This window comes from Artibeus jamaicensis, unplaced genomic scaffold (assembly GCF_021234435.1).
Source record: "Artibeus jamaicensis isolate MK-2021 breed Jamaican fruit bat unplaced genomic scaffold, CSHL_Jam_final contig_519, whole genome shotgun sequence".
In the NCBI taxonomy this organism is placed as follows: domain Eukaryota; kingdom Metazoa; phylum Chordata; class Mammalia; order Chiroptera; family Phyllostomidae; genus Artibeus; species Artibeus jamaicensis.
In genome coordinates this window covers 10991267-11017488 of record NW_026521871.1, presented here as the reverse complement: position 1 = coordinate 11017488, position 26222 = coordinate 10991267, and the positions used below count along the sequence as shown (strand labels likewise).

The 26222-nt window shown below is 44.7% G+C and overlaps 1 protein-coding gene across 1 annotated transcript in view; it reads left to right on the top strand.

Annotated features, from left to right (window-relative positions):
- The window catches only part of CACNA2D3 (calcium voltage-gated channel auxiliary subunit alpha2delta 3), an 864587-nt gene that overhangs the window by 645242 nt on the left and 193123 nt on the right, over positions 1–26222 (top strand). The window contains exons 18-21 of the mRNA XM_053669475.1: positions 13895–13978; positions 21682–21753; positions 22010–22071; positions 23458–23525. Of these exons, the coding sequence (XP_053525450.1) occupies positions 13895–13978; positions 21682–21753; positions 22010–22071; positions 23458–23525 (286 nt within the window). The remainder of the gene's footprint in view (positions 1–13894; positions 13979–21681; positions 21754–22009; positions 22072–23457; positions 23526–26222) is intronic.

Below are 26222 nucleotides of genomic sequence, written 5' to 3'. Positions count from 1 at the left end.
TCTTAGGGATGACATTTTCAGCTGACCACTGAAGTCCTAAGGGAAGACAAGAATTTTCTGTGCCAAGACTGTGGAGGCTGGTTCAGGCACAGGGGACTGCGTACACAAAGCCCCTGAGGCGAGGGGATGTTTTCAATATGTCCTGTAGGAATCTGTTGGTAGATTTAAAACAGAATTCCAAAGGACTGGGGAGAGCGGCTGGAGGTTTTATTGGCAAATTTCTCTTTGGAAACATGCTTCGTGCAGCAGTTGCTGCTGGTGCCTGCCCATCTGCCCTGGGCCCTCACCATTTCCACACGTACCAGACTGGCTTGTGGCTGCCGGCACCTAGGTAAAGATGGTCTCTGGCTCCTGGATTCCACTTTTCTCAGGCACACAGCAGGCCAGATGTGCCAGGGTGGGCATCCCTCCACTCAAGACCAGTGAGCACTCTCACCGCACAGGTGGGATATCTCCAGGCACCTGCTCCACACTGGAGCCAAAGCCCCCAGTGGGATTCGGCTCCCAGAGCCCACAGTGCTAACGTGCTCAGCGATGCGCCTAGCACCGGCTGCCTGCCCTTCTCTGTCTCTGACTCTCTGCCGTGTTCCTACAGGCATTTCCTGGGAATCCATCTCAAGTAAAAAACTTGCTCTTGAATCCTGGTCTTAGGGTCTGCTTCAGAGAGGACTCAAGCCAAGACCCCTTGATGGACTGATGTTTCTCTGCCAAGCCCGATTTTGCTCTAGACTGGAACCTGGACTACAGTTCTGTGTACACCCACACAGACCTTTGCATCAACAGGATGGTGTCAGGCACATCTCCTATTCTGCTTCAGGTCCTAGCATGGTGGAAGAATCCACATTTGCATTTAGAAGGACCAAGAACAATGGCTTTATGCCAATAATAATCCAGAAGGCACTTTAAGGATTTTGGTTTAGAGATAGCATTATCATCGCTTTATTGTTTGGCAAGAGAATTTAATGAGGACAAAGGTTTTCTTTCCACTGGACACACTGTGACCTTTGTTTCACTAGATTAATTTCATATCTAGAGTGCCCCATCTTGGATGATGAATTAGCAATAAAAAGCTCATCAAAATGTAATTACATGCAATGTGTTGAATAATGATCTCCTAAAAATTCATATAGATTTGTCTGCACCTCCTTTGCCTGGTGGGGGAAATGAGGCTCAGCTGCTAGCTACCAGCCCACCTCAGCAACGCAGGCCTTCGCCATGCTGCAGGACTAGGATGGGAGAGCTGGCTTCTGTCATTGCCCAGTGTCCTCTCATTGATCCATCGCTTTTCCCTGTGTGATGCACATCTTTATGTATTTCAAAGCACCACCTCAATGGGTAGGAATATGCAGGAAGTGGAAGTTCCAGGCAGAATGAAACCCTCACCCCTCCATCTGCAGGAGCCTGTTGGGGGAGAGAGTTATTAATTAAAATGTCAACTGCCCAGACAATAGCAGGCCCACCAGCCTGGAGAACTCCTGGGAAGGGAAGCTTAAAGCTTTCTCAACTATGAATCCCAGGAAAGCATGTTCCTCCTTAAAACAGGAAAACAGAGCCATCTGCATCTAAGAGGAGACTGGACTGAGCTGTACAGTGAGGTTAGGTCTCCAGACCTGACTAGTTAGCTTCTCTCCAGAAGGTTGGACTTGGATTTGGAGAAAACTTAGCCTTACTCTCCATCTGTGGAGGAGTCCTGTAAACCTAGAGATGGGGCTGACAGCAGAATATTCAAATGGTTCCAATAGGGTAAAATGCCTATGCTCATTTGAATAACTGAAGAATTCAATCATCTGAATGCCAATGATATTCCTCCGGGAGTTTGCGTTTTAGAAAGACAGTGCATCTGAATCCCCATGAGAGCATTAAATTGCTATCTAATTAGCAGTTCCAAATTATATATATTTAAAAGATAATTAAAGGTTTGAAGGCTGTTGGAATAACTGGTTATACATTTAAATGAATCACTAGAAATTTGTTAGTAATGTGTGGAGTTTTCTTTTATTTCTGGCTTCCTTCTTTGAAGTGCAGTAGACCCAACCTCGCGGGGTTAAGTCTGGTAGCGGTAAGATAAAGGCAGCTGTTTTTAATTATTGCAGCTCAAACCTCCAAATAATTATAAGCAGCTGTCATTTTTACATAATCCTAAATGATAAGACCCAAAGAATGCAAATAAAAAGGTTGAGATCATGGGCTTTTCGGCATAATAATTGAGTCCCTACCACAGTTCCTGAACTGACCATTGCATTTCTTTGAGGAGGTACCTGAACCATTAGCTCTTCACCCACTGCCACAGTCACTACGTTTCGGAGCACACCTCCCAGGTGCCATTTCCACATTTTCTCTCTGTGATGTTTACAAGTCAAAGGGAGACACTCACACACTCGGAATACTGACACAAGAGTGTAGCTTGGCTAAGTCAGACAGGTTTGGGCTAGAAGTTCCCAATCTCACTTACCTCTTTCTCCTTGAAATGGTGTCTACCCTGCCCTTTACCTAATGACTACCCCCACACACACAATAGATAGAATATTACTCAGTGGCTGGCATTTCTTTGGCCTGTAGCTGGGGATTTTACAAGATTGAATGCTTTCATGTACCAGCTGGCTAGGGCCAGAAATCCCAAATGACAGGCAGCCTCAACCAAGGGAGCTCTGGGTTGAAGTCTAAAGTTCAGTGCTTTCTGTGTGTGTTGCTCCCTGCAAGTGTGGATATCTCCTGAAGAACAAGTCAAAGGAACACTGACCACATGACTTCTCCCATTTGGACCCAATGCCTATGAAACCAAACTCCAACAGACAAAGGCATGCAGTTCACCCCATTCAGAGGTGAGGCTGCACTCTATGAGAGAAAGATCTAGAACATCATCTAGAAGGAACAGACATATACACAAACACACCCTTGTGCACACACACACACACTTACCTCCAATTCAAGGACTCCTTTGCCAAAGAATACTCCAGGCAGATTTAAATTGAAGCAGCAGCCCTTCCTAGCAGCAATGCGCCAAAGCAGAAGGGAGCTGAGCTTCATTTCTTGGGGATGGGAAGGTTAAACAGAGAAAAGAGGAGAAATATCAGATAAAGGGACATTAGGAAGATAAATGGCATCGCAGAGTATTGTAACCTTCTCCCCAGTAAAGAAGTATAGGGATTTCAAGAATGTATTCTTGCTATTAGAATAGGGTAAAATACTCAAACTGTCCCAAATGCTCACTTTTCTTGAAGAGTTTAAGTGCTTGTTATACTCCAGGAAGAGTTATTTGGAGGAGCAGGGGCATTTATCTGATTCCCAGTACTGCAGAGGCTTTAGAGACAATTGAGGTTGGCCACTCCTTCAATGAAAGCTCAAATACAAACATCAATTTGTATATACAGGGCTGGGCAAAAGTAGATTTATAGTTGTGAGTACATGAAACCAAGCTTATTTTTGTACTACTTATTAATTATTGTGTTATTTTCCATACAAAGAACTGTAAACCTACTTTTACCCCACCCCTGTGTGCCTATGTGTGTGTGTATTTAATGGAAAGATTCTTTTTGGAGTTAAATTGAAACTTGGCTGTGCTGGATGTGGAACCACAGGTCACCTTGGCATCATCTTCTTCCTGTGCCCTGGCAAAATGCATCTCAGGCAGGTGCCAGGAGCAGCCTCAGGTCCATAGGTACATGTTTCTAAAAGAGCAGAGCAATCTTTGAGGACAGACATCTGGGATCAACCTCAGCTCTGCCACTATCAGCTGTGTGACCTTGGACAAGTCACTCAACCTTCTTGGACTCAGTTCCCCTTTGCTAAAAAATGAGGACAAAAATAGTGCCTACCACATGGGATGGTGATAAGGATTAAAAGAGTTCATGTTCACAAAAAATGCCTAGAACAGGCCAGGCACATAGTAGGTGTTACATATGTGTTTATCAAGTAGATGCACATCCTAATTTGTTCATTTACTCTGCTTGCCAGTTAATTATGGAGAACCTCCACTTTACCAGGCACTCTCTTGGGCACTGCAAGTAAGCAACTAATTTGCAGTCCAGAGATAGAGCTACCATGGGAGGCTGAGGGCGATGCAGGAGGGACTTCAACTGACCGAGGACAGGCCAGTGTGGACTTCCCAGAGCTGATGTCTCAGCTGAGTCCTGAGGGGTCACTTGACTTTGAGTTGGGGGTGAAGAGTGTTAGAAATAGATGGGGTGATGTATGCAGAAACTTGAAAGCAAGGATAATAATGACACTTTAGTAGCCTGCTCAGTCTACTGGGGAGTGTGGTGAGAGGTGGGAAGTGGTGAGAAGAGGCCAGAACAGCCAGCCAAGTCAGAGTGATGGAGACTGTACATTTTGGAATGTTGGACATCATCCTAAAGAATGTGAGGAGCCACAAGGATTCCAGACCAAACAGTGATGTGCTCTTTTTCATAGCAGAAGGACCTGCCTGATTGGACAGTAGAGAATGGGTTGGGGGGGTACTGTCCATGCAGGGATGCTTAGAAGCACTCATCCCCATCAAGGGGAGAGGTATCATGGGGGATGACATTAATTGGTGGTGTGAAGCGTGGAGAGATGTCATTCAACTTCAAGAGACACTTAGCTAGGTGCAATGGATGTGGCAGTTTGCTGAGCCCTGTCTGCTTGGCCAGGCCTGCTGGCCTTTCTCTCTGATTATACTTACCCTTTGCTGTGTATCCATGGTCACAGACAACTAAAAGACCCAGAGGACTCAGTCAGCCTTACAGGAGACCTTTGGTTTTTCCTTAGAGTCATAAGTGACATCAGAAGTCTCTTGGGCTTAGTCATACCAGCAAGCATCCAGAAACATTTGTTACAAGATATATCAGTAAATTGAGAATCACATTACAAAAATATCAAAACTAAACATTTTGTTCATTCACCAGTCCAGTGGTCTGGATGGATCAATGATGGACGAGAACCTCTTTAGTTTGGTGGTCAGGACGTGACTAGGGCAGAGAGGAGATGGGTTGAAAAGATGGTCATACACATGTTTATGTTGCAAAGCCCCGTGCTCTGGGAAGTGCAGGGCAAGGGCCACCTCAGGAGAGAAGGGAAGGGACTCTAGCTGGAAAAATCAGAGAAACATTCATGAAGGATGTACCACAAAGATTGAGTCTTTCCTGTCTTCTCTTCCTTCACAAATATCTAGAAAAAAAAATTACCAGAAAAAGAGAGGCAAAATAAAGCTCGCACACCAAGCAACTCCCTAAATAAAACTGCACACACACTCACTCCTGCACACGGGATGAAGGCAGGGATGAAGGTGTACCAGTCTGACATAAACTGATGCCGTGACAGGCAGAACCCAGCCCAGGAACGTGCACTGGCTTGGAAGGAAGGATCCCTTGCCCTCCTTTCTGCATTTCTCTGCTTACTTCACTTGCAAATTTGTTGCCACCTTTCTGCCCTTCATGTCATTTAGCACAACAACCCTGAACTTGAGAGCTCTCTGTGTTCTGACTGCCATCCCTCCGAGCTGAAATAGTGGGACTGGAGTCCTTTTCCTGTGACGGGGCTTGGGGTGGGGCACTGGGAATATTCTGACTTCGGGAGAAAACCAACAACCTGAGAACTCACGCTATGACATCATTCAAAGGCTAACCGGTTCTGTTACGGTGTCGGTTGATTCTGTTTTCCGATTTCACTTGAGTGAATAAGGAAACTCATTGTCTTTACAGTTTCTGAACTGAAACCAACTCTACCTTGTGTTCAAAACAGTCTGACAGTTTCTACATACCCCATGTTCTTGTGATAGATAGTTCATTTCTGAAAGGAATATGCCATGTAAAGTTATATAAATGCAAGCAAAAAGTCACTTGTCAAATGTCACAGACATATGCTCAAATTATACAGGTCCTCTTTTTATCCCCAATGTAATCTCCTAACCACTAGGTGGTATTTGGGGTTTTTATGTGAAATATGGCATATGGCCCATGTCTGTGCTCAGGGACCTGGTGTGACTCTATCCGAAACTTTCAAATTCATTCTGAAGGCTGTTGTGCAGCTAACCTTTGCTCAGGAAACTTGAGAGAGAGTTTTGTCTCAGAGTGTTCTAACTTAGAGAGCAGCCCTCTCCCAGGTGCCCACAGGCATCTTTGTTTTGTACGGAGTACCCAGGTACTTTTTCCTTCTCTGCTGAGAGGGGGTCTTTTCTTGGCTTCACCCCTTCACCTGAGTCAGAAGGTAAGCCCCTCTCCTCCCTGCATCAGAATCCTTTTCCTGTTCTTTTGCTGCGGTGCACACAGTTCCTGCCACCCAACCACCCAGTATGACTGTCATCTTTATGACTAGCTTGGTGTTGTAGGACAAACTGGCTTTTTGAGAATGAGGATTAAAATCTAGCCACCGGTAGTAAAGCTGAGTTTGACCTACACAAACGGTGGTGGGACCAGGCCACCTCCTCCCCACACACAGTGCCTCTGACTCACAGAGACTCAGAGGACACCAATTTAACATAAAGGTCATTTGGGTTTTCAAAGCAGCCCGTTAATTGTTGTTTCTTTAAAAAATACCAAAGCTGTTTTAGTTTTACAGCGATCAAAAGGATTCTGTAATCACACTAAGAGAGCACATAGGACTTTTCATCTTTGAGACACTTAAAAACACTAATTAATAAGAGCATGCATGGTGCCTTTTAGAAAAAGGAAAAGGCTGATTGTCTCGACATGCCTTGTTGCCTCTCTCCCACCTTCTGGCTGCTTTTGGACACACCCTCATGGCCCTGTTCGCCTCCAGTGTATCTGAGCTTCTCATCTTCCCGTGGACACCAGGGATTTCATCTTTGAATACAGACTCATCAGAATTTCTCTGGCATAACATCTATGTTATCTAGTCATGTATCTTCCCTAGAAGACTCTATTGCAGGGTCACGCGCTAAGGGGCCAGCACGAATTCCATGGAAATCCCAGCAGCAGTGCTATCACCAGGCCCTCCAAGGCTTCTCTGAGGCCCTGAGTCGGATTTTGGTTACTGGGAATTGTGTCAGTATGACGTGGTATGTTGGGCATGTAGCGTGATATTTAGCTCACTGCACTCAGTCTGTTGTAGTTGTTCTGAATCTGAAACTGACTCTTGCGTCCTTGGCCATCAAGGCCAGTTTCAGGGGAGCCTGAAAGAGCCTGCTGTCAACAGAGACATGAATGGCTGGAGGGATTTGACTTCCAGAGTGGTTCCACAACCATTCACGTGCTTGCTGTGTGCAGTCCCATCAGTAGGTGTGGTCTGGGCTGAGGACATGTATTAGCAAGGAGACCATGTCAAGGGTGGCAGCGCTGAAGCTGATGAACACTGGAGGCTCAGAAACCAGGCAGAGTTGGTTTTGCATCTTAATTCCCACTGCCTATTAGCATTTCACCAAGTGACCTCCATCCTTGGGCTCTGCATTTTCCCACCTGGGAAGCAATTACCCCTATCTTGGAGTTGTATTAGATGAGATATGTACAGCCCTTAGCATAGTGCCCGACACAAGAAACAGTCGCTCTTCATGAAGGTGATCAGATGTGAGGGAGAAGCTGGCCAGCAGAAAACTTTTGCTATTTGCCTCCCTCCCTCCCTTCTTTTCTTCTTTCCTTTCTCTCTCTCACCCTCTCTTTCTTTTTTGCTAAAGGCAGTGACTTAGAAAACAGACTAAGGTTTTCTAACCTTAGAAAGAGGTAGCAATCATGGGTTGCTAATTTTATGAATTCCTTCTTGGAGAAACAATGAACTTAAAAAACTGAAAATGGTTAAGTGCTTCAAAGTACCCTTTGGGAAAGGTAGCAGAATACCAAGTGACGAGCCCTGCATTGTGGTAGCGAAGGAAATATATTTTTCATTTCTTGTGCTTTTCATTATTTTCTACGTGAGAAGTTATTACATGGATTTTAAAATACAACAACCTTAAAAAGCAGCAAATGCTCCAACTGTTCAGATTGTAGCCAGGAGAACAGTGCCTGATTCCAGCCACTGGGAGCCCCTTTTCCTGGAGTCCCCTGCTCTGAAGTTGGACATGCTGTGACAGTCACAGACCTTGACTGCAAATTGTATGGAAAAAAGCTATCAGTCTGTCACAGGCCTGTCTGGCCACTTGACTGGGGAACCATGTCCTTATCTGAGAGCCTTCCCTTTGACCTTAAGAAGAATTGGCCACCTTGCCAAGATGAACTACCTATTTAAAGGAATAAAAATATTACTAAACAACTGTACCATTAAAAACCATTTTATCCTGTGAATATACTCCCCAGGGATGAGCTTGGCGAGGCAGGCTGCCATATCTTAGCAATGAGTGACATGAGAGGTTAATGGTGCTGGCCCAGTGGGCATGTTCTCAAGCCTTGTATGTTAGGGCGTGCTCTGCACTCAGCCATGCTTGTATCCATTTGCTACTCACCACAGGCCTGTGAGCTGGATGCTATTCCCTTCATCCTAGAGGTGCACAGGTGCACACTAGCCCCTGAGGAGCTTGGGCAAGTGCACGCTGGCCCCAGAGTGTATACAGCCTGTAGAGGAAAACCTGATGAGCTCTGAGCCTGACTCTGGGGCCCTGGCTTTTAACTCATCTCCTAACTGGACTGATCCACGGGTAGTGAATCATGATCTGCAACTTGAGGACAGGAGATAAACCTCTGACAGCTTGTCTGTGCTTTTCCATGGCTCACTCGGACCTGGCTCAGCACCTGATCAATATCCAGGGTCCACCAGCATTGGGGGGTGTGAGGGTGAACAAATGAGCAAGTGAAGGGATGAACGGATGGGGTGAAGGAATGAAGTGCCCAGAGGCCATTAGACTTACTCTCGTGGGCACGCAGGAGAGAAGACATGCCTTCTTTCCTTCCCCTAAAATGTCTGCTTAAGCCTCTGGAGACAAGAGGAGGCCAGGAGCTCGGAGGATGTGGCCAAGGTGTTCACCAGCTGAGGACTGTGTCTGCCGTGGGAGAGAAACATCTGCCCAGACAATGTCTGGCTCCCGGCCCTCGGCCACACCCCTTCTGCAGATGGCATTTGCTTTGGGCAAAACTTCTTCCTCTCCAGTTGTGGGCCTCCCACCCCTGTCTCCTTCCTTCCTCTTGGCAGCGCGGAGCAGCACGTACAGTTTATCAATTATTAACACACACAATATTTGTTTCACAGAGGCTGCATAGATGTGTGTAGCTAATTTCCTCTGGCCTATCCCAAAAGAACACAGAAAAACCAAAGGCATTTTGGGGTTTTTCAAACCATCATGAACCTGGCCATCATTGTAGCCTATCCCATTATGCTTCCAAAGTCAGTCGGCAGGTAATACAAAGGGCACTCGCAGCAGACAACTCACGCTGCCAGGAAGGTCCTGGCGCTCAACGTGTCCCCAGATGGTTCCAGCTTCCTCCTCAGATGGGTGCCCCTCTTGTCCCATCCTCCTAGGCCACAAGCTGGTTTGTGTGTTCACCACATCTGGCCTTTATTTAAAACTCCACCTCAAAGTATTTCATGGCACAGAATATCTTTCCTTATTAAATTCTCCCTCACATATTTTTTTCATAAAACAGGCACCAAAAACTACAAACCTACCTGTGGCTCTCAAAGTATCTGTTTATAAACCTTTGGAAACCGTTTGCAATTCGTTAATCACATTTTCAAAGGAAGTTACAGATTACAGATACACTAACAAATGCCATATACGATGCCTCGGCCCCGGTAACCAGATCCTTGGGCAGGGAAGAGGGAGTGGGGTGGTGGGCCTGGGACCAGTCCCAGGCCGAGTCCCATGGGAGAAGGGAGGGCTGGCCTGGGAGTCAGAGATTGGAGGACTTAGTTCTTTTTCTGTCACTCTCCATCCGTGACCACATATATGTCCCTGAGTCGGAAAACAGGTACAGAGGATGAGCCGTGCTTAAACACAGGGATTCATTTCGATTAGCAGTGAGGTAATCAAGAGGTTCTCTTCAGGAACACCAATCCACATGTTTCTAAATAATCATTAAAGAACCAAAGTTTGTGACTATTTCACTTAAAATGTAATTTTAAAGTAGTTCATTTTAAAGGAAAAAAATAGTCACTCAATATATGCAAGCTGGAACCCTGTTGACTATTTGTGCTTGAAATTCAAGCCAGCTTTAAAAGAAAAATCCTTAGAAAAGGAAGGGGTAATGAGGAGAGAATGTGTTGGTACATGAAACATCCAAAAGAATATGGATTGCAGGCACAGTGTGATTCAGGTGTGCACACCATGGTTCAGGACTCATTTCGTATCTGTTCTCTGATTTCTCTGCACTGACTTTGTTGTCAGGAAGTAGAGTAGCGGTGGCCATGAGGAGTTCAAATTCACATCCTGCCACCTTAGTGATGCTAGTGAATAGAGAGCCCCTTGCTCTGGGTAAATCCAGGAAAGCATCCCAGGTAGAGTATTGTTTGGGCTGGCCTGAGTTATGTTGCCATCTCTGAACAAAACACCATGTCCTGGAGAGATCTGGGTCTTCTTCACATGCTCAGGTCTGTCTCCCTCTGAGCCACGGGTGGTCTTATCTTCACCAGAAGTATGTTTATTGAGGGTGGGCTGAAGGGGTTATCTACAGGAACAAAAAAGGATCACCATGTAAAATGTAGGAATGGTTAGTGGCAATCTATGATAAGTGTCTTCTAATGAAGGCCTAATCTCTAGCCATTTAATATGTTTCTTAATGGAGCAAATGAGAAAAGGTGGAGTTGGGTCATTATGCTGTGGTTTACTTGTCATTCTCAACCTGTTTTATGTATGGAACAGACCACTCACTTTTTCTCGTCTCACCCAGATTAATCATTCTGCTACATTACTGTCTATATTCTAAAGGAGCTCACCCATTAATAAAAGCCCAAATGGAATGGAAAGTGCTCCAGACCCATTTCACGTCCCTGGTTAAGGAGACACTGTGGAGAGGCACCCCCTAAAGTGGAGTTCCAGAGGGGATATCTCCAGCCCTGTCTGTTTCTTTGAATGCAATTAAATTACAGAGACTTGCTGGAATATGGTGGCTTGTTGATCAGCATGCTGGGAAATCTCACTTTCCCTCACCCTCTAATCTCTCCAAGTTTCATGAATACCAGTAATATAATGTGCATTTCTTGAGTGGTTCTTTAGAAATGAAGGAAGACATTTTAGGAAAGTCAAAAAAAAAGGATTCTCTGCAATTGCACTTTTGCCAGTTGCCATCTGATAGGACTTGGGTTCTTTAGCACAGGTATAAATTTTGCTGCCAGGAGAGTCTTGAGTCCCAACTTGGTGTTGAGTAGACAGCTCTTGGTGTGTAAGATTCACACCAGGAGAAAGCATATGTGTGCGATCGTCCTCTTCAACAAACATCTCCTGGCTGCCTGTGCTTTGCAGAACAGTGACTTGCAAAATTGTTGAATGGATTCCTTCATTTTATGGAAATGAAGTATGAAACGGTTGTATACAGTGAGCCTGCATCTTTGGCAATGAAGCCACAGCTCTCAGGAATCATGCTACTTACAAAGTAAGGTTTTACTTCCTACCTGGGGATGTGCTTCTCATTTACATACAGTATCTATTTAATCCTCTCAACCTCCCTTGGCTGTGGAGATGCTCTTGTTCCTCCGATTTGCAGCTGAGAAAAAGGAAGCTTGGAGCAGTTTGGCACCTTGCTCAGTCACATGCCCAGTAAGTAGCAGGATCACTGTGCTGTCCTCTTCTAACAAAGACAGTGGGACACTTTTTCTGAGGATGAAGGGACATTTGGTGCCTTTCTGGACATTGGGGTCTTTTTAAATTTCTTTTACAGTGGCTGAAATAACATGAGGCTTAGCCAGGAAAATTTGGTCAGGGGCTGTGGGGGCAGGGTGTCCTCCCTCACACTGGCTATCTGATCTTATCTAACTTGTGACTTGATTTGTTATTTAACTTGTTTGAGCCCATTTTCACATATGCATGATGGTCAGTGCGCTCACCTTCCAGAGGAAGAGGGGTATAAACTGTCAGCAAGCCCTTGGGGGGAAGGAGGCCTGTTTAATTGACCATATAGTCTTAGTACCTTCCACGTACTGGTAGTCCCATAAATGCAGGTTGAATAAATGAAGGAAGAAGTATTTCAAAGAGACCAAAGGAGGAATTTCCACCCAAGAAACTGTGAAAGCCCTGCCTTTAACTATCAGAATCTGGGCTGCATGACCTTCTGGGGTGCCCAGTGGCTCTCAGAGATTGGTCTTACTAAAGCAGAACTTGGGGCCATCAGTACAGGTAACAGGGATCCAAGAATGTCCGACTAGCTCCTCAGGGGGACAATCGGGAGTCTTTAGATCATGGGCTCCTCCCCATCACACCTCCTCATTGTGAGGCTTTGGCGACAGCTGCACTGACCTCGTCCCGTTCCTCCCACTCCGGTCAGCCTGGCTCTCACAAGGACCAGAGCTTCCCTGCGTACATGAACTTTCCGTAACAGGATCCAACTGAGAATCTGCTATTGCTTACAGCGGCTTCTGAAGGAACCACTTCCCTTCCTCCTCATCTGGAGTGGATCCGATGTCATAAAACTGACCATGAACGTCTGTTAATTGAAAACCTCAGAGGAGGGAGTGAGAGGCTGGTTGACCAGGGGTGGCCAGGGCCCACTGCCCCTTACAGGCAAGGCAGCCTTCCTGGATGTTGGGGGTGGGCAGTCTCCGGAGATGTCCAGGGTTCCTGAAATGCAGTCAACATGCAGAAGACACAAGGGCGGGATAACCACCTGGCCTTGTTTGGCCCCACAGGGACTTTCTGTCTGGTCTGTCTCCCTAGATTTCACTGGGGGCCAGTTTAGACCTGTCTGGTCCAACCTGTCGACAGTGATTTTCTCCTTCATGTCTGGTGCGCCTTCAGCACCTGTCTCCAGAGTCGCCGAGCAGTGTTCCAAACAGCAACCTGTGGTTTTGGAGGCTTCAAACACTTAGAATGACTCTGCATCTGACTTAGAATCTTGCCAATTAAATTTAAAAATGACCAATTTAGAGACAAAAGCAAACAAGAAAAAAAACCATCTGTACATCTATTTTTTCGCAGTATGCCATTAGCCTTATTTTGTGAACTTGTAGAAGGGTGGCTTCTCCTTAGCCTGCAGTAGAGGGCAGACTTTCCTACATTATAAACACCCCAACAGCCAACAGTAAAGCCCCGAGACACAGGAATGTCCAGACACATGGACGTCCGGTTGATAAAATGGTAGGCTTGCAGGATGACTAACACCAGAGATTTAGGGGGAAAAAACTGAAACCACTTCCCCAGTTATTAATGCACTCATCAGCTTTTCCAGAGAAATGCCCTCATGGCCATTAAACCTGGCAGTGATTCCCAGTTCCCACACCCACGCTGAGTAAAGCAGCCGTCTTCCACTCAGGACTGCTGTGGCCAGTGTGATAGCAGGTAGACGGTTCTGTGTGTCTGCACAACGTTACCACAATGTTGAACCCAACTGCGGAGATCGGTGCTTTTGTAGCCCAGCCAAGGGGTGTGGAGTACATTTGAGACAGGAGGTAGGGGTGGGAGAACTATAAAACATAGCGGATACCACTAGGTATTTGGTAACATATGTAAGACACCCTTTCCTTTGTTTTGAAGGGATTGTTTTCAAAGCCTTGGAGTAGAGGAAAAGGCTCTCCCCCATCTCACACACAAAGCATCCAAGGAGGGGGAAATCTCTGCTTTGTGCCTGCTGTACTCAGAGCTGAGGGCTTCGCTAGGTAAATTCTTATCAAGCAAAGAGTTAGCTTGTATGTTCCCCCAGCTCAAAACACATGTTTACATGAATCTGGACTCAGCTCCTGGCCATTCAAACCTCTAGGACTGGCACCACGTGGCCTCTCACTGACATTCCTAGTCCCCGTCTTCAAAAGGGGACTTGAGAAGATGAAGGTTGCCCTAGCTGGTGATCTCATGGAAATGTTTTCTTTTTCTTTCCCTTCCCCTTGCTAGTACGAAGAAGGAAAAAAGCGAAGAAAACCTAACTACAGTAGCGTTGACCTCTCCGAGGTTGAGTGGGAAGACCGAGATGACGTGGTAAGTGATTTGTTTTCAAGCCTGGTGAGGAGGGCACTCCAGTGGGCCCACTTCTGTACCGGGATGCTGCCCCAGGAGCTGGCAAAAGGCCTTCCAGAGGAACATCTGCCCACCAGAGGGACGTGGAGACAATGGGCCCTTTTACGGAGTTTGCAGTTTTATAACTCTCCCGCTGGTCCGACCAGTTGCAGACAGGCCAGCCACTGGGCCTGCTTTGCACCGTCTGCGAAAGCCATCCCTTGGTAGGTTCTCTCCCTTCTGTAGCTAATGAATCCATATGCCTCTTCAGGGCCATTAATGGTACCTGTCAGTGTCAGGGGAGCCTGGATGGGTGGCTCTGCCCTGTGCAAAGTCAAGGTCAGAATTTATTTGTCAAGATTTCATGGGCACAACTCACATTGGCCACCCCCTTCCTGGGCAATAACAGCCTTTCCCCCTTCACCAGTCACATTGCAGTAGCCACATATTCATTCCCCACACAGATTCAGCCCCTGGTACTGTATCTGGTACCTCGGGAACTCTCCTAGGTCACAGCTTATCCCCGTCAGTTTTCTGAATACATCCTCATTAAATCAGATCTGTTTTCTGAATACATCCTCATTAAATCAGATCTGTTAGACATGGCCACCCTTATGTGAATGCAGGCAGGCAGTCCTGAATTAAATCATAACTACCCAGGTGTTTCTGTCCAGATCCTTGCTCCTCCCTTCTCTCTATTGTCTCTGTGCCAAGGCCATGTCTGCTGCGTGCATCCTCCCTGATTGGTCTGGGGTCCTCTCTTAAGTTGCACCTTTGAGTCAGTATTGTTCCCATCCCTCCCTCCATCTTGCTCTCCAGAGGGATATTGATGGAGACCATTCGAAGTCCCCAGGCTGGGTTCTCAAGCTTCTAGAAGTGTGGCCAGCTTGGCAATTCTCTCGCTGTTGCTTTCCTCCTCCATCCTCTGTTCCCTGGACGTCTCGGCTAGCATAAATCTCTTTTTTTCTTCCTTCTGTACTTGCATATAAAGTAAAAAATTCACATCTGTTTCAGAATTTAACCTATTTCCTCCTACATCTGTACTAAGTCTTTTTAAACCCAAGTTCAGGCAAAATAACTTTACCGTTTGATAAAAAGTTGCTTCCTCATCTGTACTCTTTTGCCCACATTCCAGTGGCTCGGTGGCCTGGTAGAGTTTTATATTTTCTTGTTCTTTGAACATTGTTGTAAGGATTCATGTCAGGTTCTTTTGATTGTGATACACTTATTATATATGTCCTCTCTTTTCAACCTGCTCTTCTCAAGAAGTGGAGTAGCCCAGTTTTGATGAGCACAGCTCAGGGAAGAAGCTGCTCAGGGTTTGAATCTGCTTTCTGCTGGCTGATATTGGGCAAATAATGATCCTGTCTGCCCCTCAATTTTATTTCTTGTACTTTTGTTTTTCTCTATAAAATGAGTATCATCATAAGAGCAACTACCTCATAGAGTGGTTGTGAATATTACATATGTTAATGTATTGAAAGCACCTATATTAAATACAGGTGCTTACATTGTGTGGGCATGGGTAGCATTCTATGAGTGGTACCCATTGTTGGCATTGTTGCCGCCATCATCAGTCCTCAGGAGACCTTCTCATTAGTCAATGTCCTGTGGACTTGCAGTTGCTAAACTGTCTCATGACTCTCTGAAGGGTGCATCCCACTGTTTTCCTTTCTCTTCCATCTTCATTTTATTGTTGCTTTATTTCAACTCCACTGGACCTTTTGGTTTTCTTTCTCAGAAAGCTTGAACTTTGTCAGTATGCTTCCCCATCCCTTCATCTTTCCACTTCAATTAATGTGGAAGGCAGGCTTGATTATGCTTGTTTTTACTTCAGAGTCCCCACACATGGGAAGCATCACCTCTGCTGGCTGATGCTCAGCTGCCACTCACTTCTCCTTTGCCTGTGACCTGAAGACATTTATTACGTGGCTCACTCTAGCCATCCCCTGTGCCTCAGTTAATTTTTAGGGAGGTAAGGTCTCCTTTTACTAATAATGGTTTGGAATATGCCTTTTATTTCTTTGTCCTATCATTCTTTCTCATTGGAACTGCAGAGCATCAGATTCCCAGCCTTGTGTGTGTTCTTTACCTTCATTCAACTTACAGGGCTGAGTTCTGGGTGTGTACCTGCTGAGTCCCCACATCTCCAGCAAGTCCGATGCTCTTGTTCAGCACAAACTGGCCTCTGGTTATCTCTTTGGCTTGTGTCTCTTCTCTTGGCCCATTGGGAACACAGTACATTTGAAATGTGAGTTTCTCCACCATCGACATGTTTGGGAAAATCCAGGTCACCATTTCTCTCCTAAGGGATGGCACTCCATGGATTAGAGAATTCTGAAATCTACACAAAGCATCTTTGAGAAGTCTACACAAGATCCCATATGCCCATATGCGTGCCAATGGGGTTTGCATGTAAGTAGCAGAAGGCAGGCTTCAAGTCAAGGTCTGGGAGGGATCAAGCAAGCAGAAGCCCTTCAGGAAGAAGAAGCATGAGTGTGCCCAGCTGCAGAGAACTTCTTGGATGAAGCACCCTACTTCTTTTGGCAACTAGGCTTGTATTGAATTGAATGACCATATTTATAAAATAGACCCTGTGTATTTCTAAAAAAGGTGTGACATCATGTATACTATTATTAAAACAAATGCAAAATAAGACGGGCTAAAATTAAGGTAAGGAGAAAATTTAAAAATTAGAAATCATTTAGAGGAGAATGAGTGAGACTTCCAGCTCCAGGGTGAGTCAGGCATCATGTCAACAATACAATGAATAGGATAGAACTTGTGGGGACCCGTGAACCAGGAAGTGACCCTGAAATACTAGTAGCCCAAACTGAATCACAGGTGTTGACTACCTCTTAGAAGAGTAAAGTTTCTTTCAAATATCCTCTGCTTATAAATTCCTAGAGATGGCTGAAGGAATTAAAGAAGTTTTATCTTATTCCTATTATGTTTTAGTCATTCCCAAACTTCCTACTGTGAACGTGATCATTTCTATAAACAGAAAGATGCTAATATAAATAAAAACTGCCACCTATTAAATTCTTCCTGCATGCCAGTACTGTTCTAAGTGCTACATATATAGATGAACTTGTTTATTTCTCACAATAATCCTGTGATGTTGATATCATTGCTATCCTCATTTTATTGGTAAAGAAACTGAGGCAAAGAATTGCTGTAGTGGTCCAAGAGCGTTGAGTATAGAGTCTAAGCCCGGCAGTCTGGTCCCAATTCTCTTGACCTGTTGGTATGCCTTCAAAAGAGCCACCGAGTCCAGCAGTCCATGAAGACTCTGTCTCAGTGACTTAATGTGTTACCCTCCTCATGGGGTACAGAAAATACTGGTTGTGCCTGGTGCTAGCTGCTGACCAAAGGCTCAGCTCGTGGTGGTGGGAGTACGGCCCCATCAGACTCAACTGAAATCCCGTGTGTTGCACTGTAAGCCCTTTTTCCACTGCCCTCCAGGCAACTCACATTCTTCTTGCCTGGGATGACACTGATGGAAAGATTGCTCTGAGTTCTTTCTTTCCAAAGCCCCATAAACCTCTTCTCCTGGAACATATTTCTGAAACCTTTGGCCATTTAGTTTGTTTTTTAACACCCATTCCTCTATCTCTGCAGCTCATGCTTGAGCCCTGGGTCCCACACCAGCACAGCCCACCTGAAAGAATTTTTTAATTCTTTTTAAAAATAATTTATTAATTTATTTTTAGAGAGAGGTGAAGGGAGGGAGACAGAGAGGGAGAGAATCATCTATGTGTGGTTGCCTCTCGCACGCCCCCAACTGGGGACCCAATCTGCAACCCAGGCATGTGCCCTGACTGGAAATCAAACCAACAACCTTTGATTCGTAGGCTGGTACTCAATTCACTGAGCCACACAAGCCAGAGCTGATTTCATATTCTGGTTGGAGGCTGGTTTGGGACTAACACACCCACTGTCTCTCTTGGCCAGGGTTGCATGTTATTAGGGCCCAGAAGCACATGCATCTGTGCACTGGGGAGGTTCTGATGTGGATAATGAACCACCATTAGGAGAATGAGCTATCTTTATATAATTATATACAAAACCTAAGGTGATCAATGACTTTCTGGGGAGAGCTTCCTTAATGAACTCTGACCTGAGAGAAGAGCCGTAGGCTCACACTGGAACTGGAAGCGAGGCCACCAGCTGTCACAGTCATTAGTAAAGTGGGTGCTCTGAGTAGTCAGTGAAGCTGTTTAAGCTTCAGAGTGCAGAAAAGAGAGACAGACTCACTGAGATGTGGGGAAGTGTATCTGACCTAGATAAGGTAGGGCCTAGGGCTGGGTGAGTGGCAGTGGGGAGTGGTCCTGGAGTCCAGGGACCCTGATCACAGTCACCAGATTATTTTCAGCCTCAAGAGGTTTGTCCATTATTTTATCAACCACACTGTGGAGAAAACTGCTTTAATGTTCACTGCATGAACACACTTGGAAATATGTGATATCTGATAGGGGAAAATAAAGGTATATCACTGGTAATTTAATTCACCTGTCTTTGACTAAGTGTTAAGTTGAACATCTGCATGTATGATTTTTTGATGGCTGCACAATATACTAACATGAGCACGCCCAAACTCATTTGGAGATTTTCCTCCAGCAGGCCATTTTCATTGCTCCAGTTGTCCATACCATTCGGTGTCTATGCAGGGATATTCCAAGAGCTCTGAGCAGGACAGCTGAGCACACCCTTCCTGCCCTAGTTGGGACTGACAGCATTGTTCTCCCCCTCTCTTGCCTCTGCTCTGGGTACCACCTTGGAACCTAAACATTGGGCCTGGTGGTACCACTGACTCACCATAGCCCTTGGGGCAAGTTCTCCCTTCTCAAGCCTCCGTCACCTCAGATGGAAAAGCAGCATTTCTAAACTGCTTTGGCCTCACAGGGTTGTATTGCCACTGGACAGTCTATGGAAAAAGCACCAAACCCCCTTCTGCACTCTGGCAGTGAGGACAGAAAACCACCTTCCTGTCTGCAGCAGACCATAGGACTTTGAGCTTGTGGGAGAGTCTAATGGGACATTACAACCTCATACTACTGCACAGACAATATTAAAAAAACTTTCTTTGATTAAAAATACCCAGAAATAGCAATAAATTATTTTTATATTGATACTGCACCATTTTTATATTGATACTTTCAATTTGTCCAAATGCTGTCTGTCCTGATTTGAAAAGCAGAAGGAACAGTGTGGGTTTTGGGGGGCTGAAAGCCTGTGGGACCTTGGGAAACTGTCTCAACTTTGTGCCTCAGTGTCCCCACCTATATAATGGGGATAATAATGATACCTTAAGAGATTAATTTGAGAACTTTAATCCCTGTGCCTGGCACACAGTAAGAGCTCAGTATCTACCAGTATTGTCCAAGCCTCATAAGAATTTGATGAACACAGTCTATATAGTACCTGGCAGGATCCTTGGGGTCTGGGCGTCCTCACTCATGAACACTTTTGACAGAATGAATGAAGGGTGAAGAAACTGATCCACAGAGAGGTCACAAGACAGTGGTATGTGTCATGGTAGAACTTGACACTTGAGCCTTGATATCCTGATTACTTCTCTTTGCCTTGGGCTGCCTCTTTTGCAGACTGTGCCCACCCAGACATGGTGACAAGCAGGTTTGCAACCTGAGGAATTAGGGGAGAGTCACAAATTCATTTAGTTGTTCATGGGCAGCAATTAAAAGCACTGAAACCTGTAAAAATAGGAAACATCAAGGCAGCATCAGAGAAGCTGTATGTCTTATGTTGCTCACAGTCAAAGATGTTTGAGAAACATTGTTTTGCAGCATGTGCATTTGTGTCCATCAAACTGAAGTCTGAATCCTGAATCAGTAAGCTATTGAGAGGGTCTGGCAGTAAAGGCCAGTGAGGAGGATGGTAATGAAGATGCTGCTGCAGTGGCTGTGACCGTGGAGGGTGGCCAACATTCATTGAGTGCTTGTACCGGGCACTCCTATCAGTATTAACTGCTGTGGTACCCTCCACATATCTGTGAGGTGGTTGCTCTCATTAATTCAATTTTGCAGAAAAGGAAACTGAGGCACAGAGGGGGTGAGTGATCTGTCCAGGACCATAAACCTCTGGCTCCAGGGGGTATTTCTTAACTACAGTACTATCCTGCCTCACAAGTAGGTGTCCAATAAGTAACCTATTTTCATTATTATGGAAGAAAAGGGAAAGACTAGACTAATCGTCTAGGCATTCACCTCCAGAAAGCTTCAGTGACCCTGGCCTTGGATCCTCCCAGGCCACAAACTGATTGTTCTGTGCTACTGGGAGTTGGGGGTGGGGTGGCCCGGAGGGTAGAGAGGCTTACCTAATCTCTGGCCTGCCTGGGGAATGTGAGAGGGGAAGGTCCCAAATGGCTTTAGGCAGGCACCAGAAAGGGGAAAAATGAAAACTATGTTGAAGATAAATCGAGCCGTTCTTGAAAGTTAGAAAGTAGACTTAATTAGGACCAGCTCTCCCAATCCAAAACCACAAAAGTTAAAATGGGAAAATATTTCCAGAAATTCCCATTATGTGTTGTTAAAATATATCTAGAGTCAAATATATGTTTTATTTTATACATGCCTCCAGATAAAATTTAGACTTTCATTCTCTCTTACAGAAGATGGAAATGTGAACCCAAATCTAGACAGCCCTGAATCAAATTTTAGGTTGCTTGCAAGCATTGCCACTTTCTATCACCCATATCTTATTCAAGCTTCTCAAGAAAGAAAAGAGGGAAAGCGATCAACACAAACAAACAAACAAACAAACAAAAGAAACACGGCACGGGGCTGGGAAAGAGCATTTCCTGACAGGCTGTAGCATGTCAGCATCTGCTCCTGTTCCATTAAATGGCCTACCCTGTCATTCCCTGTCATTTCCCATTGGTGCCCATGACGGCACATCTTTCATCACTGTGTCTGCTGTCCTTCTCTGAACTCACGGAAGGTCCACATGTAATTAGAAGAGGTCAGCCAGGGGTGGGGGAGGGAACCAGGCTCACCGTTCCAAATGGGACCTCCGAAAATCAGATATGAGGTCACTCTGTTCACTGCTCGTCAGTGTCAGCGAGGCCATTAATTGGCCTTGATTTCTCAGAGAACATTAAGAGATGATTCATGCTAGGAAAAGCTAATCTCTGTCTTCCAAATGGTTGACCTTTTTAAAAAAAAAAAAAAAAACTGTGTAGGAAAATGTCTTTACTAAGCTTTGAACATGGTTTCTCCATGACAAACCAATGCCTTTTTTTTTTTTTAAGGAATTTATCCCCAGAGACATTCTTGCTTATTGAGTGGTCTGCCTAGTGCTGGGGGTTCGTTCCCTGACTTTCAGGATTCGTCAACATTGCACAGGCGTTTTGGTCATTGTTGCCCTGAGGTTTAGTCGAGCAGCCCAAATTGAAATAGGTAGCCAAGTATCTTTTGTAGTTAGCCCCCCTCCCTTTGTACGACAGCCATTGGATGTTTATTCTTCAAAAGCCTCATTTTAGGGGTCTGAGTGCAGTACACAAACTCACTGAGAAAATGCCCGTGATTGGATAGGAAACAGCCCGGGCCTGTCCGGCCTCTGCTTTCACAAAGCCACCAACGTGCTCCCGAGCTGGAGGTCGCAAGGTGTCCAGATGACCTGGTAACCCAAGGAAGTACTAACATCATTTTCTTTTATCATTTTAGTTAAGAAACGCCATGGTGAATCGAAAGACAGGGAAGTTTTCCATGGAGGTGAAGAAGACAGTGGACAAAGGGGTACATTTTTCTCAAACATTCTTGCAGCTTAATTTAAAACAAACCACTGTGAAAAATTAGCTTTGAAAGCTCTATCTGGAATAAATATCTTTCGCTGAGATCATTTTTCTCTTGTCTTTACTTATCTCAAACAAAATTCATGTAGTACTGTTAACCTGATCATAGTGTGTCCATTTATTTTTATTTATTTCTGAAAACTTCACCTAGCAGACTAACCATGTTTTCTTTTCTCTACGACTTTTGTTTTTCAATCTAGAAACGGGTTTTGGTGATGACAAATGACTACTATTATACAGACATCAAGGGTACTCCTTTCAGGTAGAGCTGACCATAATACATGGACATTCCATCAGACCCATCAGTTGTGTTTGTACAAAACCTGCTGACACTCTCAGAGCTCATCATCTGAAGATAACCAAACACCCTGCCAAAAGGCTGGAAAGAGTGAGGAAGGGGCTTTTCCCAGGCTGCTTTTCTTTCTATTTTCCAGAAGGGGGAAGATGGTTCAGGCTCATGCAGGAGAACTCACTCAAAATTGTCTTGGCTTTGCATCTCATTATTAAGCAAAAATGCTTTGGGGGTTCCAAATAAGGGTGGAGAGACAAGTTCAGAGATTTGCCAGGGTCCTTAACCATCTAACTTGCTGCTGAGTTGAGTTTCATTTCACCTTTTATTTCCATGACCAAAAAAAATAATAATCTTTCAAACTCAGAGGTAGCATACCCATCCCTACATGTTGTTCTTCCATTTTAATTTCTCTAAACTGTCCTCTTGTGCTTGTCTACCTTTGAATCCTGTATTTCTCTTTGTAACAGTCCTGAAAAATGGCTTTGCCTCATTGCCTGCTTACAGATGTGTATGTGGCATTCTAACGTCTCCCACTATTGTTAGCTTGGTGTTGTAACACCTTTTGTAAAAAGTTATTTTAGTGGGGCTGCTTCATGTTCCTGAACTGGTGCCTTGCAAAGCTTAGGAGAGAAAGAATTTACTGACTGTAGATTAATCTGAAAGTTGAACATAGATTGTTGTCATGTACAGCCAGGGATCATGGGTAGGTTGCATGTGGAAACAGACCAATGGGGGGAACACATGACCACTAAGTGGGTTTGCCAGATGAAGAAACTGTGTTTTTCATGCATTCTCTTAATTTAGACAAACACGGAAAGAAGCTTAAATTAAGCCAAAGAGTGTGAAAACTCCATTAGGCTAGGGAGAGAGAGTTGAGCAAAGAAGATCACAGAACAATAATGTGGCTATACCCAAGTGGTCATAGAAGCTTTTCTTTTTGCCCCTGAGAAAGGGTTAGTTTTCCCTGGTGTCAAACTCTAAAGTCTAGAAAGACCCATTTCTGGCTGAATTAGGGCAGGGGTGCGTAAGGCAGTAGTGAAGAGCAGGGCAAGTGACCCTACTGAGGACATCTAAGAAAGGGTCTTTCTAGGGGACTAAGCAGTTTGCCACACCTCTTTATAAACACAAGAACAGCCAATTGCTGCTGGCACTTCCAATCAAAAAAATTACTTTGAAGCAGCTGATTGAACCTAAGAAAAACCAACAGCAACTATAATCAGTGGGGTTTCGAACTGCTGGAAAAATTGTTTACAGAACATGAAATAGAAATGTGCAAATGGAAAATAAAAAGTTAGCCCACAGATCTATTCTAGTTGATGGCATGAATTTCAAGGTCTGCTTTGTTTCTCTGCACAGTTTAGGTGTGGCGCTCTCCAGAGGCCATGGGAAGTATTTCTTCCGAGGGAATGTAACTGTTGAAGAAGGTAAGATGCCAACTTGATCAGTCTTACCCTTTCCCATTGGGTTAACTGATGCACTTGTTCATTTGTTCGACACTCTGGCCAATCCCTGGACATTTGACCCAGCTAATTGTCCGCTTGATGTTACCTTGCTTTCCTAGACTGATTACGAATGGTGGGAACCCCAAGTAGTGGCAGCCTTTCTTATGACTTCACTTCTTTGTATTGAGTTCTAGCCCACAAGGATGTGAAGGCCAATCATCCTCTAACTATATTCTTCTCATCCCTAAAAATCAATACCAAGAAAAATACAAATTAGTGTATAGCTTGAAACCAAGGGGGGGGGATGAAAACAAAAACATGCAAACCCTAGTCTCCTACTGTGGCTTGAGCCACAGAGTTCACTTGTGTTGCCTGGCAGCCCAGGTCCAGAGGGAATTGTGATCATTGAAATGAGTTGCATGGGTCAGAAGGAGTAAGTTGTACCTTGAGATTCCCAGATCCTCTTGTCTTAGTAAAGCACTATAAACTCCTAGTAAATGTAGCAGTTGTTATAGCTCTTTAATACTTTAATGTTGTTATTACAACCATTACTGCCCTTTACTCTCCCAAAAACCCAGCAGCTGAGAGAAGTTTCCTTTCTTAGTGTCAGCAGCTCACAGGGAGGGGTGGGGCTGGTTTCTGAAGGGCTTCATGCCTGAAGTGGCCTAGAGTACATCCCTTGCCCAACCTGGCTATTAAATTCTGCATCTCCACAAAGAAGGAGATGGACTAGACCAGTGCTCTTTCTGGGTGTCCCTGGGGAGTATGGCCAAGAGCAGAAAGGTCAGTTACAAGTCAAGTTATAATTGGTCAGAGCTGGTTACAGATGAATACAGTGAACTTCCAGAAGCCGGACCACCTTGTGGCTCAGATGCAGCTGAGAATGAAGAGTGAGATTGGTTGTCCCTAAGATGCCAGTCTTCATAAATGGTCTTCTAGTTTACCGCTGATTATCTGTGCATTGTTTTACAGGTGTTGGTTTTTGTCTCCCAAGCACTTGTGTGATCTTAAGGAATAGGAAGGGGAGTGAAGGGGGTCACTGGGCAGAATGCAGAGTGCCCACTGCCATTGTAATCAACTGTGTGGCCTCTTCACAGAGACATGCAAGAGAAAACAGGCAACTCTGTGACTTGGGCAAGATGATCATCTGGATGAGAATACTCCAAGATCATTATTGTAAATTCTAGAATTTTCTGACCCCATGCATCATTTGTTGCTCTGTGGATATTACTGACTGTGAAACCAGAAAATATAGGTCTAAGCCATCTAAGGTTAAGCTTAGGAAATAGCCTATGGTCAGAACAATAGAAGGAGAGATTATTGATCAATTATTTGCCTCTCAAATATCCATTTCCTTAGTCAACCCTCAATACATGGGCTGGCAAGTTGTCTTGCATTGTCTTTTGGATCATTTCTTTAGTCACTACCTTCTCCCTGTATGCTCTACAGCTGTTAAGCTGAGAGGTCACAAAGAGAGAATTTCAGAGCTAACTACAACCACATTGCAAGAAATTAGTTTGAACCCTCAGAAAGGGGGAGAGTGTCTGGTTATCCACACAAAGGAGGTTAGATCTTCCTCTCTTTGTTGGTCCTCTATGAATAAGAGGTCCCGCCAACTTTGCTGAGTAACTGAGCCTGAGAAAACCACTTCCCCTTAGGCTAACTAGGAGAGGGTCTTGTCATCAGAGACCGCCAACACATGATTGTTTTGTTCCCTTCTTGGAGAAGGAAGGAATACCCTGAGAAAGACAACCATAGTTCCATAGGATCTTCCATAGGGAATGCTGCCTCACAGAATGTAGGCATTTTCAACATGCTTTGCAAATGCCAGCCAGATATTATAATGATGGTGAACAGGTAGACTTTGCTCCAGGTGTGACGAGTCACTACTGAGGTTGAAGTCATGGGCTGCAGTTCTACTTGCTGAAATCACTCCTCTTGTGAATCTCTGTGACACTTTATATCTTTAATATCTGTTATACACAGTGGTTGTTCAATCATTGAGAGCTTATGGCATTATTGTCAGCACTACCAATCATCACTGGGTGTTATTTTGTCAGGAGAATCAAAATAAGAGGTCGGAGAATGAGGGAACAATTAAATGTCTTTTGTGCCCTAGAAACTCAGAGAGGAAACAATCAAAAAGATCTTTCATTGAGGGTCTCATCTATAGGACCTATGAAATATATCTAGAGAGGGTTTGGTGGATCAAAGTTGATGGGAATAAAAACTAGAAAAATAGACAGACTTGACATCATTAACCCAATATTCCAAGAAGGTCAGATTCCACCTGAGGGCCTTTGCACTACAATTCCTTCTGCCATGACCACTCTCTCCCCTGTTATCTACATGGCTCTCCCCCTCACCTCCTTCAGGATTTTACTTTAAAGTATTTCTCTCAGTGAAGACTTCTCTGATTTCCATAGTTAAAATAAGAAATTTCTTTCTCAACCCTTCACATCTCTTGGCATTCCCTACCCTTGTTATATTCTCTTTTTCTTCATAGTCCTCATGATTAACCAATAAGCTATATATTTTAATTATTTACTTATCTCTTTTCTGCCACTAGAAAGTAAATACCATGAGGGAAGTGATTTTTGTTTTCTTCACTACTACACTCTCAGGTCCTGGACTAGTACTTTGCTCAGTGAATATATGACAGTAAAGGAAGGAGGGAGG